At 43.4% G+C, this 19,850-nt stretch overlaps 1 protein-coding gene across 1 annotated transcript; it reads right to left on the bottom strand.

The window, feature by feature from the left end:
* Window positions 1–18,036: 18,036 nt before the first annotated feature.
* On the bottom strand, window positions 18,037–19,198 carry LOC119657300. The gene is made up of 4 exons (XM_038064146.1): window positions 18,995–19,198; window positions 18,770–18,930; window positions 18,596–18,710; window positions 18,037–18,404 (listed from the first exon to the last, which is right to left on the bottom strand). Exons 2-4 carry the CDS (start codon window positions 18,927–18,929, stop codon window positions 18,188–18,190), a joined length of 492 nt encoding a protein of 163 aa, XP_037920074.1. The 5' UTR covers window position 18,930; window positions 18,995–19,198; the 3' UTR covers window positions 18,037–18,187.
* Between the last annotated feature and the right edge of the window lie 652 nt (window positions 19,199–19,850).

Here is a 19,850-nt window from a genome sequence, read left to right as displayed (position 1 = left end):
AAACTTCTTGCATAATTTCCTACTAAAAGAAGAGAGAAAGAAAAGTGGATTGGGGCATGTCGCGCTTTTTTTTTCATGTTTTGGCAGCCCTGAGCATCTCCAATATACTCCTCCTCAATTCCCTTACTCCAATCCTTCACTTTTTAACTTCGCTCAAAACTCTAAAGTTCATTTAAATATTTCCAAATTTTAATATAGAATTTTTCTAATATTCAGAAAACGATCATTAACCTTTTTGTTTGTTGTTGGACTGTTTATGCTGCATGTTATTAACGCTCCTAACGCTTCTTTCAAGCTAAGACGACGTGCACGCGAATGCAAATTGATTCTGTGAGGATGTTATTGTCGTAATGACAGAAATTATGAAAAAAATTGAGGCAACTCTTGATGCTGTCCCAAGCTGACAAAGAATTTTGAGTTCAAAGTCTGCGCCACCAAATTAGTAGCACATTGGGTAGCTGAGGAAGTGAACCAGGATTCAGCTGACTCGAGGAGATCGAATTTGGAAGTGGCAAGGAGTTGGTTTGTGCATGCTAATAAATTAGATTTTCATAGAGATATCTGCGATATATATGGTAAAAAGCTCTTGTTAAAGTGAACTGACTTTTGTTGAGTTTGTTTTAAAGTTCAGTCATTAAAGCTTTCAGCTTTCTAATTCTTTCAGTCAGGACCGATTCACATGAAATTTGGGTTGGAAGTAGAGGGTAACATAGAAAACAAAAGCTATATAGCGCCGATGTGTGCTTCTGCCCCTCCAGAGTGGAATTTTTTTTCGGAACAACCACAAAAATCGAATAAAAAAATATTTAGTAAAAATTGTTCGTACAAGTACTACTCTTGTCAAACATAAATTCGTAATGTGTAAAAAAAGCAATACTTTTAAAGGTCAAATAACGCAAAATCAGTAACTTTTGATGGAAATTGATCCAAAGCTCTTTTAAAGTGCCCGAAGATGACCTAGAGGGAAGAACTATCGCAAAAACCTAAAAAGTTGGTGAAATTGACCGTGAAGGTCCGCCCGCAAGTACTGAAGCTCCATCGGGGCGCTTGGTCGACAGGTGCTTGCACGCCTCTGTGTCAACCAAGCTTGGGCATGTGGGGTGGTCCTTTGAGCGCTACGATCCCTCACATGTCATTATCCAAAATTCACGTTCTGTACTAGTGCGTGGGCGGGCACCGGATTTGAAAATCACTACACAAACATAGGGATTCGCGTAAGCGCAACGATTTAAACCAAAATACGAGCTAAAACATAAGCGAACGGCTATGCACTCTGCGCTTGCGAGGCAAGTTTAGAAATATAAGCCTCATAAACGTTCGCGCCCCTACAGAGGAGACTGCAGAGTCGGAGAAGGATACCTTCTACGAGGCAGTAGAACCAACCCTCGAAGCCTGTCCCAGATATGATATCAAAATCATACTTGGGGATTTTAACAGCCAAGTAGGGAAGGAGCCCGTATTCAGGCGATACGCTGGCTCCCATAGCTTACACGAAAAAAACAAATGATAACGGGCTGTGGATTATTCAATTAGCAGGGTCACACGAAATGGTTGTCGGAAGTACCTGGTTTGGCCGGAAAGCGGTCCACAAACATACGGGGCCACTTTCAACCAAATTCACCACGTGTTGATCAAACGCCGCCACCTCTCAGCCTTGATGAATGTCAGAACATATAGGGCCAATATAGACTCGGATCACTATCTCCTTGGCATGGTACTCCGAGCTCGAATAACAATACCACCTAGAATCTCCTCTGACAATCAGGTGAGAGTGAACACTGAAGCCATCCACAACACAACCCTCCGCGACACCTATAAGAGGGAAATGGATGCCGCAATAACCGCAGTCAACAGAGGACCTGGAGATGAAGCATCAACAAATGATCTTCACAATCACCTGAAGAACGTTATCATGGATATGGCCACAAACATACTTGGCCCCAGCCGCAAAAGGAGTCGGAACGGCTGGTTTGACGATGAATGTAAGCTAGCAACGGAACGGAAGAATGCCGCATACCGAGTAATGTTGCATTCTCAAAGAAAGCGGGCACGCGCAGAGACTTATCACGAACTCCGTCGAGCGGAGAAGCGACTTCACAGACGGAAAAAGGAAGCCTGGGAGAACCAACAAGTCTGTGAACTAGAAAAGTACAGGGAGCAACCGCACCAGGCGCGCAAGTTTTACCAACAAGTCAGCAGGATGAAGCCTTATACACCTCGATGCTCATGCTGCCGAGACAAAGAGGGAAATCTGATTTCCGACAGAATGGGCATATTAGAGCGATGGGTTGAGTACTTTGATGAGCTACTGAACAACAAGAACATCGGCGAGTTGGAGGTCCCGCCAACTGAAGACGACGGACAAATACATGGCTGGATACATGTCTCAAAGAAGATTGGTGATCGCTGTGGGTGTAGCGTTCGCTGACGCACCAGGACATGCCACGCGCCAGCGAAGGGCTGACAAAGGTCAGGTCTACAACCAAACCTGACCTGAAAGGTGTTTACAGCACCTTTGTTAGCCAAAACTATGTCCATTTGCGCAAAAGCCTCTAATAAACTGGGCCCCCTGGCATTTGATTCTCTGGTACCTCACTCAAGGGCCCAAGTATTGAAATGACCAGCAATCACTCTTGCACTTCGTTCCCTTGCGTCGAGAACAAAATTATCAAGCACTTCCTTAAATTTAGACAGTGTCAGACTTGGTGGGGCGTAGCAGCAGTATACATACACACCACTTATTTCCGCCCACATAAAGCCACTGGCTGCCTGACTTGCAGTACATTTTGTGGCCGATATCGCCGCTCAACCAGTCGAATCTGTGACCCACTCACTTATGATGGTGATTTCCATCTCAGATTCGAACGAGGTCTGCTCAAGTAAATCCTGGGCGACCCTGCAATGATTCCGGTTTATTTGAATAAACCTCATTTTCTCATTGCAGTGCGCGCCTTCCTAAATTCCGGATATTTACCACTTTCGACAATATGCCCCCCTTCACCTCACACAATAAGCATTTGGGGTCCTTATTGCACTCTGTGGCAATATGCCCCTTCTCCCACACCTTCTGCATCGATCAGATCGATCAATGCTGCTGGTACATACCATCGCAAAGTGCCCAAACATGAGGCATTTAAGCACCTCTTTAGTGAGGTCTGTTCTCTTAAACGGCAGACAACCCATCCAATCCGAACTTCTCCGGCCGCCAACAACTTCTGGGCTGCCTCCGCTGGTACTCGTATTGTGGCCATTTGAGTACCGCCATAGGCTTTTCGTGAACTCATCCGCTTTGACCTTTCTGAGTATCTCCGCGTAAGACAGATTCACCTTACTGGAGATAACAATCGCATCTGGACGGGTTCGCACTTTTGCTTTTCGTTTCGTTTTTTTGCGGGTAACCTTAGTCCATCCATCGTTTCCGTTCGTCTTGGGCTTCGCAACGCTGGTCGACTTTTCTACATTCGCTGTACGCTTTCCTCCGTCAGAGCTATTAGTGCTGGTTTTCAGAGTTTCCTGTCCGCGTTTTTCCTCTTAGGCGCCTACTGACTATTTAAAGGATCCCCCTCTTTTTCACGTACTCATTTATTTCGCCGTGATTCTATGGTAGTACGGTTAGATGTCACTTGGGTCGTTTGTGACACTGTTGGTGCAGCGGGGTTCGGCGTATCCTTAGTATTCTTTTCCTCCATCTGCGATCTATTATAGAGGACTCTAATAGCCCACACCATATTCTTTATGGCTTGGTGCAAATTGTGCTTGTCTTTGAAGAACTCGGACAGCTCAACTATTTTTGCCCCAAATTGGGTGAAGGGTAATTCGTCCAGATCGGGACTCTGCTCCCTATAAGTCCCGGCAGGATTACTCCTTTTACACGGCATGAGCTTCTTTTGAATGGATCCCTTGCTTGCTCCTGGAGCACCTCCTGCTGTCGAGCATCTTGAACATATGCGGTGGGTGTTGTCACGGTTTTCGTTGTCCTAAAATCTGCTATTGATGTTATTGATGTTCTCGGTAAGGTCGTACTTCGCTTGAACACCTCCTTCTCCAGATCCAAATCACTTGTAACATTATATGCCAAGGCGGCCAAGTTGTCCACCACCGAGGCACTGTGGCCGAGAGATATCGACGACCGGGATCCCGCTTGCTCACTCCCGAAAGCCGCCGGTACTGGGGTTCCGAGCCCCTGCACCGTAAGTTTCCTCCTTCTCACGTCTGGTTTTATGTTCTTGGTATCCTTCCCATAGCCATTTTAGTCCACGCACCAGAGATGAGGGAAAAGAAAAGTGTACGAACACATATTTACACATCAATAGATATGCGCCAATCCGCCAGTTGGGGTCACGCCCGATGCGAAATCTGGCCACTCCTCACAGGTCTGTCTGTCCGTCTGTTTGTCTGTCTGTCACACGTACTTTTCTCAGTCCGTGCAATTCATAGGCTAAAAAATCATAAGTCGCCAGGAGCCGATGGAATTACAGCCGAATTGTTTAAACATGGAGACGACCAGTTACACCAAGTGGTTCATCAACTTGTGCTCAAGGTATGGGACAGCGAATCAATGCCTGACGATTGGCAACGAGGCATTATCTGTCTCATACATAAAATGGGAGATATCACACAGTGCAGCAATTATAGAGGTATCACGTTGCTGAGTACCATCTATAAGATATTCTCCACTATCTTGCTAGGCCGAATAGCCCCATACGCTCAGAACATCCCCCCCCCCCTGCCTAAGATGGAACGATGGCGTAGGTCAGGACGCCAGACAGCTTTTAGGGATATCGAATTGGTGGACCTCGGCGCAAAACCGGGATGTTTGGAGTTCCTTATTAAGGCAGGCCTAGACCGGATACCGGTTGTTGCGCCGTTGATGATGATGATGATGACGAGCTAAAACCTGAAAAAAAACTCCGGACCAGAGTGCCGCGATCGAGGAGGGGGATCCACGATGGGTCACCGTCTCGATCCCTGTTCTTTCTGCCTCAGATGGTTATTGCGGCGCGACCTCTGAGGGGTCATGATTCTGAAGGATGTCCCTATTGTGTTAAAGTTTTGCGGGGTTAAGGGGGAGGAGAAAAGAAGGAAATTCTCAAATTGACTAAAGAGTTAATTCATTATATTCATGCGTGAGAAAATATGAGAAGATTGTACTTCTCATGCAGAAAATAATATAAAGTAGAAATATTTAAATAGCCAATATCTAAAGAAACAGAATAAAAAAAAAAGTAAAATTAAAATGGAAAGAATAGAAAGAACCAATTCAAAAAGAAAGAAAAAAAATAAGTATCATAATAAAGAAAAATATCCAAAATAAAACCCTCACTCTCAGCTCTGGTGATCATGTAACTTTGTTATGATAAATATTCCCCAAAAATTTCAAAAACTTTAAAACGCTGCTTATTTCCTTTCTACACTTTTCCTCCATAATTTTTGTGCTTCACGATCTATGTGTTTGGCTTTACCCAGCTCGGGAATTCCGACACTTTATCTGGGTCTCTAATTATTGCCGTAGCTCTTCTGAAAATTTGACTATGATTTGAAACTATTTTCAAAATTTTCTTTTTTTAAACAAAATGCACTTGAACCACGGTTTAGCCCAATGCAGCGCTAGATTGACTGAATAGAATCCAAATTCGGCTCTCCCCTGGACTTAGACTTCCCTCACGCCTCCTCAAGGCCGCCTGAGCGAAACACTGAGCAATCACGGTAGAACTCAATTCGACTACGTCCTTAATGGTGGTATAGAAGTTCTTCAAATCTTGCTGCTCTTTTCCCGTATATATCCTCGCAACTCCTTTTCGCAGGAAATATCAAACACCTCGACACCAAGCTGGCGTAAGGCTTCAATTCTCCTTCACAAGTGAACTCTCTGATTATCACCAACGAACTTTCTTTTTCCACACTCCCAAAAATCGACCGGACAGAAAATCCCCCTTTTTTTCACTCACTCAACTCCTTGTGTAATAAAACATTTTCAAGCGAAACTGACGTAGGAAAGAACTCAAAACTGTAAGTGGCCTTTTTGCGATTCCAAATTTTCCACTCGACCCAGACAAAGTTTTGTACTTTCATCATGCTCGGTGGATAACTTTGCAAGTTTTCCGGCTATCGCATCCACAGAATTCAGAAAAAACCGCACAAAAAAATAATCTACAGAAAATCCGACGAGACATTGTAGTCTTTCGACACCGTTGTCAAAAACTCCGTTCTCCTTGTTCCTTTGTCCTCCCCTGCCCATCAGCCGCCTCTCGATCAACCGGTCCGGCTAAACTTAGCCGTGAACTTCTCGAGGTTATGTTGTCAGCAACATGCGCTGTAGTGTTGGCGAATGCGGCAGATCAGATGTCAGGATCAGATGTCAGGATCAATTGTCAGGATCAGATGTCAGGATCAATTCCCCCGAATTCATTCAATAATGTGCAATATGCGACCAATTTTAAGGTAATTGCACACTATAGAATGCATTATTTGATCAAATTAATCCCGAAGAAGGTGAATTAAATTCGGCTTCCGGTGCAAAGCCCCGGTCACTACACCGTTTGTTTAAGTTTTGTAAGAGCTCATCCTGTCGATAATAATCTGTTATTTGATAAATTGAAGATTACGGAAAGGTTTTCAAGTTTACAAAATATTTTATGTGCATCTTGGATATTTTATACATAGGCGAAAACATCATCAGGGGTCTCTAAAAGGAAGGAGCCCGCATTCCATATTTTCAATTGTTGTTGTTCACCATTTTTTCCTATTCACTAACTTTTGTTCGTTTAGCGTAATTTTTGTGTTTTCTTTTTATTTTGAATTTATTTTTTTATTTTTTTCTCTTAAAAATTATTTTGTCTTGAATTCCTTGTATTTCGTCATTTTGCATGAGTTCTGAAATACAAACATGAATCTGGGCCAAAATCTTTGATTTGAGAACACCCCATTCATCTCCTTCTCTCTTACCCACAAAACTCACAATAAGAACAGGGACATCCTCCCTTTTTATGACAAAAAGGTTAGGAACCCAAAAGGCACGGTCAAGCCCTTATTTTTATTTTTTCGTTTAATTTCCTGTTTTGGCTCGAGTGTTTGCTTGCGATAAGTACGCCCGAGGTACCATCTGTTATTCGGTTTTCAGATTCTCATCCGGACACCCATCGACTAAAGTTTTTTTTAAAGTGATACGGGAGGGACTCTGTTTACTGTCTGTCTGTCTGCCTATCACACACATTCTTCTCAAAAACGGTTACTCCCGTTGATATTAAATTTGATGGAAAGTAGGATCTTTAAAAATATACTCAAAACCTATGAAGCAAGCTTGACGGAGGAAGGTAAGAGATTCCCGATCATAATACAAGCCATAAGCAGCACTATTGGGTGCTGACAGAGGCACATATCGATAAACTGGATATGTTCCCGTGATCAGGCCATACTTGTATGCAAGAATCTGATGAATCACCTACCACTACGCCTGTTCATGTATTGCATGGATGCTATCACAGCGCAGTAAGAAATGAGATGTTTTAACGTTACGAACGCAGAACCACACATTCAAGTTGAATGGTGTCAACCCGAAATCCTTACAAACAGCCACATTCAAGGGGGCCGCCTGCTCCTTGCTGTAAAAATAAGCGCGTAGTGAGTCTAGTAGTGGCAATCATATTTTGCCATATCATTAGCCACGCCCCTGCTTCAGAAGTCGCGAGGCAGAGTCATTCGCTCCACGCAGGATTTGGGTGGGGGTAGGTAGGTAGGTATCAGTGGCCGCTCCGAGGAGCCCAATTAGCGCTTTAGTACACCGTTTTGATGCCACAAACTCCTAAGACCGTGACTGTTGTTATAGGAACAGGGAAGCAGAGTCCAGCTGGCTCGGATCTTCAGAGCCAGCCCGTAGCATTCACGAAGGAAAGCAGCTCTCCGACCCTGTAGCTAGAAATCTCACTGAGGTCCCCAAAGAATGGTTTACCCAGTGTCCGCAGCCTGACTTGCGCCAGAGCTGGGCAATCGCAGAGAAAGTGCATGAGGGTTTCCCTTCCTTCTCCGCAGCTTCGGCAATGCGAGTTGTAGGGTAAGCCGAGCCTAGCGGCATGGTCCCCTATGGGCCAGTGCCCCGTGCAGACCGCCGTAATCTTAAATGCATTTGCACGCGTCTGGCACAGGAGCTCTCGTGATCGGGCTATGTTATAAGCGGGCCAAATTCTCCTTGATTTGGCACAGCTTGTAAGCCTTCGCGCGGCTGCTAGGTAGTGCGAGTAGACTCGACAGCCACCAGCGGAACATCGACTGTATTCCCCGAGGGACTGCCAAGAGCAGAGCCTTGCCTGGCCAATTCGTCAGCCCGCTCATTCCCCTCTATGTTCCTATGCCCGGGAACCCAGAGGAGAGTGATCTTGAGCGTGCCGCCCAGATGGTTGAGCGCGTCTCTGCACTGCCCCACCAACCGGGAAGATGTCATCATTGAGTACAAGGCCTTGATAGCCGCTTGGCTGTCTGTTAGAATGGCTATGTTACGCATGGGGCTCGAATCACGCTCCAGCCATCGACAGACTTTCAATATCGCCAGTACTTCCGCCTGGAATACACTGGATTTGGGTGATGCATTCAAAATTTGGACATAGTTATTTGTATCCGGGGCGGTTTTCCTCCATTCCAATATCCGAATGCATACAGCTAAGGAATAGTGAAAACATTCAGTGAGCTCACTTATTCTTCCACAAGAGATGTCATTTCACGATTTCGACATGCTCCTCGATGTGTTCCTGGATTATTTTAACTATTATCTTTGCGACGATAGGGAGAGCACAGATACAACTCCAATTGTCACACTCAAGGCGGGGCCCTTTTTTTGGAAGCTTAACCATCACCTTGCTCTTCCACTCTCTGGAAAACGTCTTGGGCTCCCAGCGGAAGTAACAGATCTGTAGAAAAGGGCAGGGGAGGAGCAGTAATAAATAGCTCCACGGGGAGCCCAGCGGTTTTGTTCCGGAACTTCACCGTATGTTATACTGTTAAGAACCGTGGTGACGGATTCCTTCCACTTCCTCAGCTGCTCATCATGTTGGGGCTTACTGTACCATCAAAAAATTTGCCACCACATCCAAGTTATTTAATGATGGGGTATACACTTCTGAAATCATTGCGATCTGCGGCAGCTTATACGGGGCGCGGCAGCATAACTTCCTTTTTTCAAAACTCAATAAAAACTATTGTATGCATCGGAAAATATTTATTTATTTTTTATAATGTAGGTACATGTCTAAAGTTTTTATTTACATTGTTTTTTGTTTGGAAAGTGTTCCCTCAAAACAGTCATCGATGCTCTTGAAGTGTGTGCTGTTGCACCGCCTTGTTGGAACCAAGTGTCCCCCAAATCCAAATTTTCTAGCCGTGGAAAAAAAATTCTGTAGCATGTTTACATACCGGTCCGAATTCACTGTCACTGTAACCTCATTTTCCTCAAAAAACCAGGGACCAATAATTCCAGCTGAGGAAATTGCACACCACACTGTGACTTTGGGTGAATGTAAAGGCTTTTGATGCAATTCTCGAGGGTTGGTGTCAGCCCAGTAGCGCATGTTTTGTTTGTTAACCGACCCACACAAATGAAAATGGGCTTCATCGCTAAAAAAAACAATAGCACCCTCGAGAACGACATCAAGAAGAAGCTCACACGCGTTCATCCAAGAATTGAAGTCACGTTCTGAAAGTTCCTGCACTATCGCCATCTTATAGGGATGAAAATGAAGATCATCACGAAGAATTCTTCTCACAGAACGATCGGATAGTCCAAGGGCAGATGCGTGTTTGCGCGCAGAACGCCGTGGCGATCGCAACATTGACGCTCTCACTCCTTCAATGTTCTCAGGTGATCTAACGGGCCGAGGGACTTCAGTTCTTCCTTTTGTCGCACTTGCAGTTTGTCTGAATGAAGTGACCCATGTAACAATTGATTTGCGGCCTTGGACGGGAGCCAACGGGGCTAAATTAAAGCGATTCCGAAATGCACGCTATGTTGCAATAACCGAACATCCGCTTGAAAAGTAAACCTCAACGGCAAAGGCACGCTCTTCACTATTCCAACGCATGATGGCGACTGAACCGTGTTGGGACAAAACTTTACAGTATCCCCTCTTGAACGAGACCACTAGCGCTCCGCTATGACATCAACTAACTGAGTGGCGCGCATTTTAAAAAAGGAAGTTATGCTGCCGCACCCAGTATTTACGTAACCAGCGCAATAACAAATTCCCTTTTGTAACGGCACAGACTAGGTTGAGCTTCCCGGGATTTCGCAGGGTACCAAAATTCCAGCGCCCACAGTCGCCATCCCTCGCAGTGCCCAAAAGAACCTTCAATCTTTTCCTTTCATCGGACAGCTTGCATAATTCCGCAGTCGGCCAACGACGGGCTCTTGCAAGAGTGCACACTGATGAAAAGGACAGTTGGTTCCCGAAATACAGTAACTTAAAAAAAATTAGCGGAGACCAGAAATTCTTTTCATTTTTATTTCTGCACTAAATAATCTGTTTATTTTTGCAGAGTATTGTATGGTAATAGCACTCGTGCATTTATTTAGCAGTAAATTCATTTAGAATTCTGCAGATAATGGTGAGCTGCAGGTCAGGCGGAAGGTTAACAATCGTAATTCCCCAAAACAACTGAAAAATTTAAGGTTTCAGTTCGGTAGATCTGGTTTCTCTTTGTCCGTTTCCAGATTAACAGCAATTTAAAAAACAGCAACAACCATATTAGGTGAAACAAATTTTTTTTGCTGCTCCAAAAATGATAGCATATGCAAGAAAATATTGAAACAAAAGTATTTCTATCTCTTGTGTTGATAACAGAATTGGGGACTTGACGCCAAAGGAACGCCTTCCACCGTCATAGCACAACAAAGCAAATCAAAATGACGCTGCCTCACCTCTGCCCTGGGAGCAGGGACAGGTGGTAATCGCTCCATTTATATATAATCGTAAACACGATATAAGTGCGAATTATATTGAAGTGAAATCCGTCGTAAGTTCAGACCTAAACCAGGCCGAAGTGAATTTTTTGTTGAGGATGGGAGTCCTGGACCCCTTGGGAAGCAACTTTCTTCCTCTCTCGACGGACACCTTTTTTGGGTTTAACACCCAAGTTTATCAAAAAATATGACTGACGGTCCGGTCCGTTATCAAGTGCATGCGGACTCAGAACTCCCAGCATCCAAAACAAAAAATATAATGAAACTGATTGAATAAAAGCTAGACGAAAACAGACAAAATAGACAGAACGGACAAAATTAAAAGTATTAGGCGGCGAAATAAATAACAGGCGTTTTACAAGAAATGACACTGATGTGTTTTTTTTTGTAGAAATGTTAACGCTATAATATCATATCATATTATTGACAAGTCAAGCTGCAATATTTTATATTTGACAGATAGTTGAAGTGTGCAGAGTATTTTTTTAATCATCCGAAAATGGAAAATTTAGTTCCTACAAAGCAGCATTTGGGGGATGTTCTGCTATACTTTTGCAAATTGAAGAAAGTGCCGCTGAAAGTCATAGATAGTTTGTTGAAGCTTATGGCGTTAAGCACACACTAGCAGAAGCAGGGAATGGATTAACGCGTCTACAAACTTGGATCCATCTAAAAAGAAGGAAATTTGGCACCGCACCAGTTAACGGAAAGACAGCAAAAAAGGCGATTAGCCACTTGTCAACTGCTTCCTAAAGGACGCAAAAAGAAGTAAATTTTGTATCGAATAATTACCAGTGATGAAAAGTGGATAAGCTATGATAATCTTAAGCGAAAAAAGCAAAAGTGAAGCTACGTGAATCGTCAACATAAACATCAAAACAAATTCACGGCATGAACCTTATGTTGTGTATCTGGTGGGACCAGCAAGTTGTGTTGTATTACGAGTTTCTGCAACCAAATCCAACTGTGATAGCTGAACGATATCGAAAGCAAATGACCGTTTTAAGTCGCGTTTTGCACAGTAAACGACCTGAATAGACCAAATGACACATGAACATGATTTTGTTTCACGACAACGTTAGAACACATACTACGAAAATCATAAAAGAAACGTTGGAGTTGCTTGGCTAGGAAGTTTTACCTCATTCGCCTTACTCTCCGGAGATTGCACCTTCAGACTATCATTTGTTCCGGTCAATGGAAAGTGGTTTACAAGACCAGCACTTCACCCCCCCCCCCCACCCTGGTTGAAAATTAGAGGGGAAAGAAAATTACGCGAGACCCCATATTATCCTCGTTTCCTTCAAATTTCTACTCCGACCCCCCTAGAAAACTACAGGCCTGGGAGGAATCCCCTCTTTCCAAAACCTCCTTGGATCAAGTCTGCTAAAGGTACTTTAGAGGGCAATTTGGTCAAGGAGTATGTTCATTACCATCATCATCAACGGCGCAATAACCGTTATCCGGTCTAGGAAGCTTGTTGTAATTTTCGACGCTATATAGGAGAAATTGTCAACGATTTTCAAATTGTATCCTTATCTTCAACTGTCCTGAAGGTGGAGAGTACATCTCAGCATAGGCTAGTAACCTGGTTGACTTGAAGAGGATGGTATCTCCTACATTTACATCAGCACCACGGATCACTTCTGTCCAAGGCCAGGTTTCAAATAATGCGTGCTCCATCCCCTTGTCTTATTGTTGATGACCAGAGTCAACCTAATCAGTCTTATCAATTTCGTTGACCTACCGAATTCTCTAAGGTTGCCTTGAAGTTGATGAGGAGACGGTGAGTTTTTTCATACACAGAATGACGCCTCCTTGGTGGCTAGCAAGATAACGAAAAATATATAGAATAACCTATATATTTTCCCTCCATACTTCTATAATTGCTCACTTGCTGGTAAAACTTTCGCCCCTGATACGATTACGCTGTCATTGTACATCTCCAGTTCTCTGACCTGTTGATTATCCCAAGCTTATCAATTAGCGGTCTCTCCGCGTGCTGTTGCGACGCATTTTTTTCTGTATGGCTTCAGTGTTTACTCTCACCTAATTGTCAGAAGGGATTCAGGGTGGTTTCGTTATTCGAGCCCGGGGCCTCATGCTAACGAGGTAGTAATCTGAGTCAATATTGGCTCCCCTATAGGTTCTGACGTTCATTGACGCTGGAAGTCGGCGACGTTCGATTAGCGTATGAGGAATTTAATTGTAAGTGGTCCCCTCTGGCTTAATATGGTAGGTTCCTCGTTTTAAATTCTATCCAGTCCGAGGCTCCATCGCTCCTATTGCAAATTCAAAGTGTTAGAGTGTTTGGATTGGCTTATGTAGGTTTGCCACCACTTGAATCAAAGGTAATTTGTTTGCCAGCTCAGAAAACACTAACGCACTTGCAAACGTATGGATAGCTATATGTGGTCCGCGAAATTTTTGTGGAGCTTTGAAGTTAGCGGCAAGCGGCAAACGTGTGGAGCCGGCATTAGAAGTAAGAGTAAATAAGTGAATTTATCTTCCTTTTCGCAGCCCTGCAGCTTTGGATATTCCTGAACAACCCACCTAAATCATCTTCTGACTGGTCTGAGTTGCTCTCCATTTGGTTCGGTCCGACATCAAATTGATGCAGACTTAGGACCCCACAATTCTCAAAAAATAAAAAAAACGAATCGAGTCCGTAGGTAAATAATAATAACCCATATTGATAATTACGTAATTAACGTAATCGAGCGCTGAAGGATGCTAGTGTTGTATTCCCGACCATTGAACGACTCCGAATGCCAAATCCGGCGGTTCCAAGAATCAGATGTCAACTGAAAATCCACAAGGTAGAGGACGATATGTGAGAAATCTTTACCGATTTGAACTCACCGACGTATAACATCGCCAAGTGGTTGATCAATGAGTGCCAGGCCCTTGGGACGACGAACAGTAAGTATTCAGTGGCTAACTCTCACGAACTAATCCAGAAGCTGCAACTCATTGACAGGATGGGTGATGGTATTGTTCGACGTGAACGCATTGTTTCCCAACACCCCAGTGAAAGAGTCAATTTTCGGACTCAAAAGATGGCTGAACCAGTTTGGATCTGACCCAGAATGGAAAATAAAACTTCTACTTTATGCAAACCTTGCCAGGCTCTGTATGAATAAAAACTATTTTACGTTTCGGGATAAATTCTACAAAACAACTTCGTGGGTAGCGCTGGGGAACCCTCGCTCGCCGTTACTCAGTAACAGGTTCATGGATCAATGGAAAAAGAAATTGAGTCAAGAGGAATAATACCTAAACGACAGGGTCATCTCCTCAATAAACCAGATTCATCATAAAATGGAGTTTACATTAGAGGCAGAAAAGGATGGTGCTCTCTTCCCTCTTTTCCCAGTAAACTGTACAAGTCTTCCTGCAGTACATTTAAATCCTGCGTTCTAGACGCAGCGAAAATATTGACTGAAAAAAAGACTCCTGGACCGGATGGTACCCCTAATATTGCCCTGAAAGTAGCCGCCAGGACAGCATCAGGTGTATTTGTCCAAGTTTTCACAGCATGCCTTAGGAAAGGAGAACTTCCTGAGTAATGGAAGCTACAAAAGGTCATACTCACTCCGAAGGTAGGTAAACCATTGGGTGACTCCTCCTCATATAGACCGATATGTCTGGTCAATACCATTGGTAAACTATAATATTTGAACGAGTAATATACAACAGACAGCTCGCTGTTGCGGGAAAGGAAGGAGGCCTTTCCGACGAACAAAACGGATTTCGTAAGGCAAAATCAACTGTCAACGCAATCACTATGGTGACCGGTTTGGTTCAGGTTGCAATACAAGAAGGAAAATGCTGCCCAGTAATAACCCTCGACGTAAAAAATGCGTTTAATAGTGCAAAATGACCCCAGACAGTAGAATCCATCATCCTTTCCCGAAACAACAAAAAGTCATCTGGCCCTGACCATATCCCTATCATCATCCTAAAAAAATGTACAAAATCGCTATGCCCATTCCTCGCCCAACTCTTCAACCAATGCTTGCTATCTGCATACTTTCCCTCTCCATGGAAAGAATCCCATATCGTTCCAATCCTAGAAAAGGATCAGCCCTCGGCCTCCCCAAGCAGCTACCGCCCCATCTCCCTTCTCAACGTGACATCGAAAATTTTCGAGCACGTCATCCACGACATCATGCTCCAACACATCACCGACCACGACATTATCCCCCCCTTCCAGTTTGCCAACAGGCGTGGCCACGGCACCTCACACGCCATCCTAGTTCTCAAAACCGGCATCCTAACCCAGATAAACAACAACATCCCCACCACCGCTTGCCTCCTTGATATCCAAAAAGCCTTCGACACAGTCTGGCACGAAGGCCTCACCTACTAACTCTCCCACACTTTCAAATTCCATCCCCAATTATGCAAACTCATCATCAACTACCTGTCCGACCGTCAAGCCCGAGTACGTATCCACGATACCCTATCCGACCCATACAATCCACCAGCAGGCATCCCCCAAGGCTCAGTACTGTCAGCAACTCTATTTTCCCTTTATACCGCCGATATACCACTCCAACACCCCACCAACTCTCCACTAACGGTCAAAACTGTCCAATACGCTGACGACTTGATTCTTTACACCTCGTCCCGAAACATACAATCCGCCCAAAACCGCATAAGTACCACAATCCTAACGCTCAACAAATTCCTCCAATCCTGGAAACTCCTCCTCAACCCCAGCAAATGTGAAGCCATCGTCTTCCGCAGTAGAGCCACCTTTACCCGCAAGATGCGAGCCGACACCCGCAACCTCAAGATCAAAATCGGAACATCCACCATTCCCTCCGTCCAATCCACTAAATACCTGGGAATAACCCTCAATACCCGCCTATCACCCGTGCCCCAGGTAAATTCCATCATCGCAAAAACCCTAACAGGACTAAAAACCTTATGGCCCATCCTTAAGAAAGACTCCGCTATCTCCCCCAAAGTCAAACTCTGCGGACCCACGCACTGGTATAGACACGTGAATTCTGTATAATGACACGTGAGGGATCGTAGGGCTCAAATGACTCCCCGCCCCCCGACAATCCCGAACCTGGCTAGCACAGAGGTGTGCAAACACATGTCGACCGAACGCGACGATGGAGTTTTAGTATTCGCGGGCGGACCTTCACAGTCAGTTTCGCCAACATTTTAGGTTTTAGGAGAGCTCTTCCCTCTAGGTTGTCTTCAGCCACTCAGGATAGTCATTTGACCATCGCAATTCCCATTAGTTCATTACATATTAGGCCTACAAATAAGTTCTGTCGGTTTTCACAATAGATGGCGTAGCTTGTTTTTTATTCAATTGATCCACATTTCCAAACATTCATCGGAAAGATACTGTCAATAGGCACAAACGTCAGTATAAATTATTTAATTGAAGTGTAAACAACAATGCTTCTTTCATCAACGAAAATGGCCAATTTTATACCAAATAATGTGTTTTTGCGGGGAGTTCTATCATACTTCATTATTTCAATGTGAAGAAAAAAGCAACCGAAAGTCATCGCATTTTGGTAGAAGTTTATGGTGACCATGCTCTATCTGAGCGAACGTGTCAGATGTGGTTTGGACGGTTTAAAAGTGGCAATTTTGATTTGGAAGACGAAGAGCGCGCCGGACGGCCAACATTTTTTGAAGATGAAGAATTAAAGGCATTACTCGATCAAGATCCATCGCAAACGCAAGAAGAACTTGGAAAAACCCTTGGAGTCACTCAGCAAGCCATTTCCCACCGTTTAAAAACAATGGGAATGATCGGAAAGGTCGGAAATTGGGTTCCATATGAACTGAAGCCAAGAGACGTCGAACGCCGTTTTTTCACGTGCCAACAAGTGCTTCAACGACAAGAAAGGAAGGAGTTTCTGCATCGAATAGTTACTGGCGATGAAAAGTGGATCCATTACGATAATCCCAAGCGTCGGGCAACGTGGGGATACCCCGGCCATGCCTCATCATCGACGGCCAAAGCGAATATTCATGGTGTGAAGATCATGCTGTGTATATGGTGGGACCAGCTGGGTGTGGTATACTATGAGCTGTTAAAACCGAACGAAACGGTCACGGGCAAACTCTACCGACGTCAAATGATACGTTTGAGCCGCGAACTCAAGAAAAAACGGCCGCAATACCAGCAAAGGCATGATAAAGTTATTTTGCAACATGACAATGCTCGTCCACATGTTGCATAGCCCGTTAAAACATATCTAGAAACGTTGAAATGGGAACTCCTACCCCACCCGCCGTACTCTCCTGACATTGCTCCTTCTGATTACTATTTGTTCCGGTCTCCGGTTCCACACTTCTCCAATTACGACGAACTCAAAAAATGCCTCGATGAGTGGATAGGGGCAAAGCCGGCCAATTTTTGGCGCGATGGTATCTATGAATTGCCTGAAAGATGGAAGAAAGTTGTGGCTAGCGATGGGCAATACTTTGAACAATGAATGTTTAACCAATTTTTCACAATAAAGCTTCAAATTTAAACAAAAAACCGAAAGAACTTATTTGTAGGCCTTATAATACTACAAAATTTCATTCATTCATTCCGAAATATAGTATTATTGACTTTATCTGAGCAGATATTTTGGCAACTAGACATCGTATGTTGGCAACTAAGGGATTTTTCCCAGATTTTTCGATTCGAGTAGCTTCAGAGAATTATACCATGTGATAATTTTCCAGCTCCGAACTCCCACTTTTTGCATCAAATATCAGAAATGCTTTGGAAAGTACTAATTGACGCCTTTCATTTGACACCCCACATGACTATATTTGGAGGAAAAATTGCAGACCCCCCCCCTCCCCTCCTTCGGAAAATCCCCTAAAATTCCTATTAATGGAAACACCTTTCAAGGATCACATTTTCAAAACCCCATACGTTTGATCTTTTTCACTCCTGTCTGCACTATCTCAAGGATTAACGACTTCTCTAAAATACGATAATAAATTAAAACAAAAGATTCAGACGAATTTCATGATTTATTCGTCCTCTTTGGCTTCCGATGTACTTACGATGACTTGGTACACACTGGGATAAACACCAACACTTTCGCAGGAAGTATTGCAATAATTTCACTTACTATATTTGAAATTTAAATTGATTTTTTGAAAATCAGTTATCACATTTCGCTTGCACTTTTCTATACAATTTTATCACAAATTTCACAGGATGTATGCGGAATATTACACTGCCACCAAGCGACTGCTTGTCTACTGAGTATGATCCTCGAAGGGTTGATAATCATAATATTTGGATATTTGGGGAGACATTGAATTGCCAGTATACTCCGGGGATACAGTCCCAAATAAAATGGGAGGATAGTCGGATGTAATCTCTGTGATGTCAATAACTTTCTTAATTTGATAGGGCTCCGTAGTAGAGGTTATTTTCGGGATCTCGTTTGGAACAGGTTCTGGAATTTCTTCGCTGAAAAGGAAAAAAATGAGAATTAGTTCAGTTACCACTGGCTATAATCAAGTGGGATGAATATTGAGGATTAAATAATTTAATTAATTAATTTAATTTATTTTATTTATTTTATTTAATTAATTTATTTTATTTAATTAATTTATTGTATTAATTAGTAATTAATTAATTTAAGTCCTGAAAATATTCACCTGAAGTCTTCCTTGGTACTCTTGATTCGACAGTATTGGCTCACATCCTTATCTGAACAAGCGTTTCTGCAACATTCCTCAACTATCGATCTGCGTTGCCTTCGAGGGTGACCATCTGAAATCGAGTATTTTTGATCATATTGCAGAAAAATCTATGGAAGCAAAAATTCTCACCATCTCTGAAGACATTGTAACCTCCAAGGTCTTGGCAAACTTTGTACAGCCTGCTAGTCAGAAGCGATCCACACGATCTCTTTAAAGCGAAGCCGATATTATTGGTGATGAAAACCAGCGTCAGAGCAATCAAAACCATGGAGAACTTTTGCATGACCATCCTGCAAAACACCGGAAGAATATGTTATTTAAACTCCTTAGTTGAAGCTGCTTCCAGAGTCCTACTTTCTTCAGAACGGTATTGCGTTTAGAATTTCTCTGAACTGGAACGGAATGCAATTCGTCCAATCTTTGGGATGCTTCTGTTGCAAATGCAAAAACCTTAATACATATTGCGAGTGAATTACCAATGCCTGAACACATCACTTTATATTATATTTATTTTTCCATGATATTTCAATAATGTGCATCACGTAAAGATTACACGATGAAAGCACACGGAAATAAAGTGAAAAATGAAAAGAAAATGATTAAAAGTGGAATACTGAGCTCCACTAGAGTGGGAGCACGAATGCGAAGGCGGGAGCTTATCGTTGAAAAATGATAATGTGATGGACTGTAGATGACTTGCTTCACAGAAGGTTATAATATAGAGACAGATTCATGGTTTCGATCATCATTATCAAAACAATATCATATTTATTGATATAAAATAACATCACAAACGTTATGTCGAAACAGTACTTACACATAGCAGGAACTTAAGTACTACTTTCAAGTTTAGTTTAGTTTAGTTAACTGGGGGGAGCCGCAGCTCCGAGCACTCAGGCCATTGTTAGGCCCATTGTACTATCCCCGTGAGTTGCCTATTCAATGGCTTCCCGCCTACGGTGTTCGCAGGCTTTAGCGAATCTTAGAACATTCTCCAGAGGCAGAGAGTGTGCAGATTCTCATTGAAGAAAACCTTGCCAAGGTGTCTTCGTCTGAGATCTGAGGATGCTGGGCAGCTGCATAAAAAGTGCAGGGCCGTCTCCTTCTCCTCCTCATATTGGCTGCACATAGCCGAAACCACTACCCCAATCTTTTCCATATGGTAGTTTAAGGGGCAAGGTCCCGTCAAAAACCCTACTAGGGTTTTCAT

The sequence above is a fragment of the Hermetia illucens genome, chromosome 5, assembly GCF_905115235.1.
Source record: "Hermetia illucens chromosome 5, iHerIll2.2.curated.20191125, whole genome shotgun sequence".
NCBI lineage: Eukaryota > Metazoa > Arthropoda > Insecta > Diptera > Stratiomyidae > Hermetia > Hermetia illucens.
Note: the sequence above shows the minus strand (reverse complement) of the source record. Positions and strands in the feature narration are given on the sequence as shown.

What these genes read in the sequence shown, in the direction of transcription:
- LOC119657300 (XM_038064146.1), bottom strand. Translation starts at nt 18,929, where the DNA reads ATGGTCATGCAAAAGTTCTCCATGGTTTTGATTGCTCTGACGCTGGTT. An exon ending in TTACAATGTCTTCAGAGATG is followed by an intron (nt 18,711 to 18,769) that starts GTGAGAATTTTT and finishes ACTCGATTTCAG; the next exon opens with ATGGTCACCCTCGAAGGCAA. An exon ending in AGTACCAAGGAAGACTTCAG is followed by an intron (nt 18,405 to 18,595) that starts GTGAATATTTTC and finishes TTTCCTTTTCAG; the next exon opens with CGAAGAAATTCCAGAACCTG.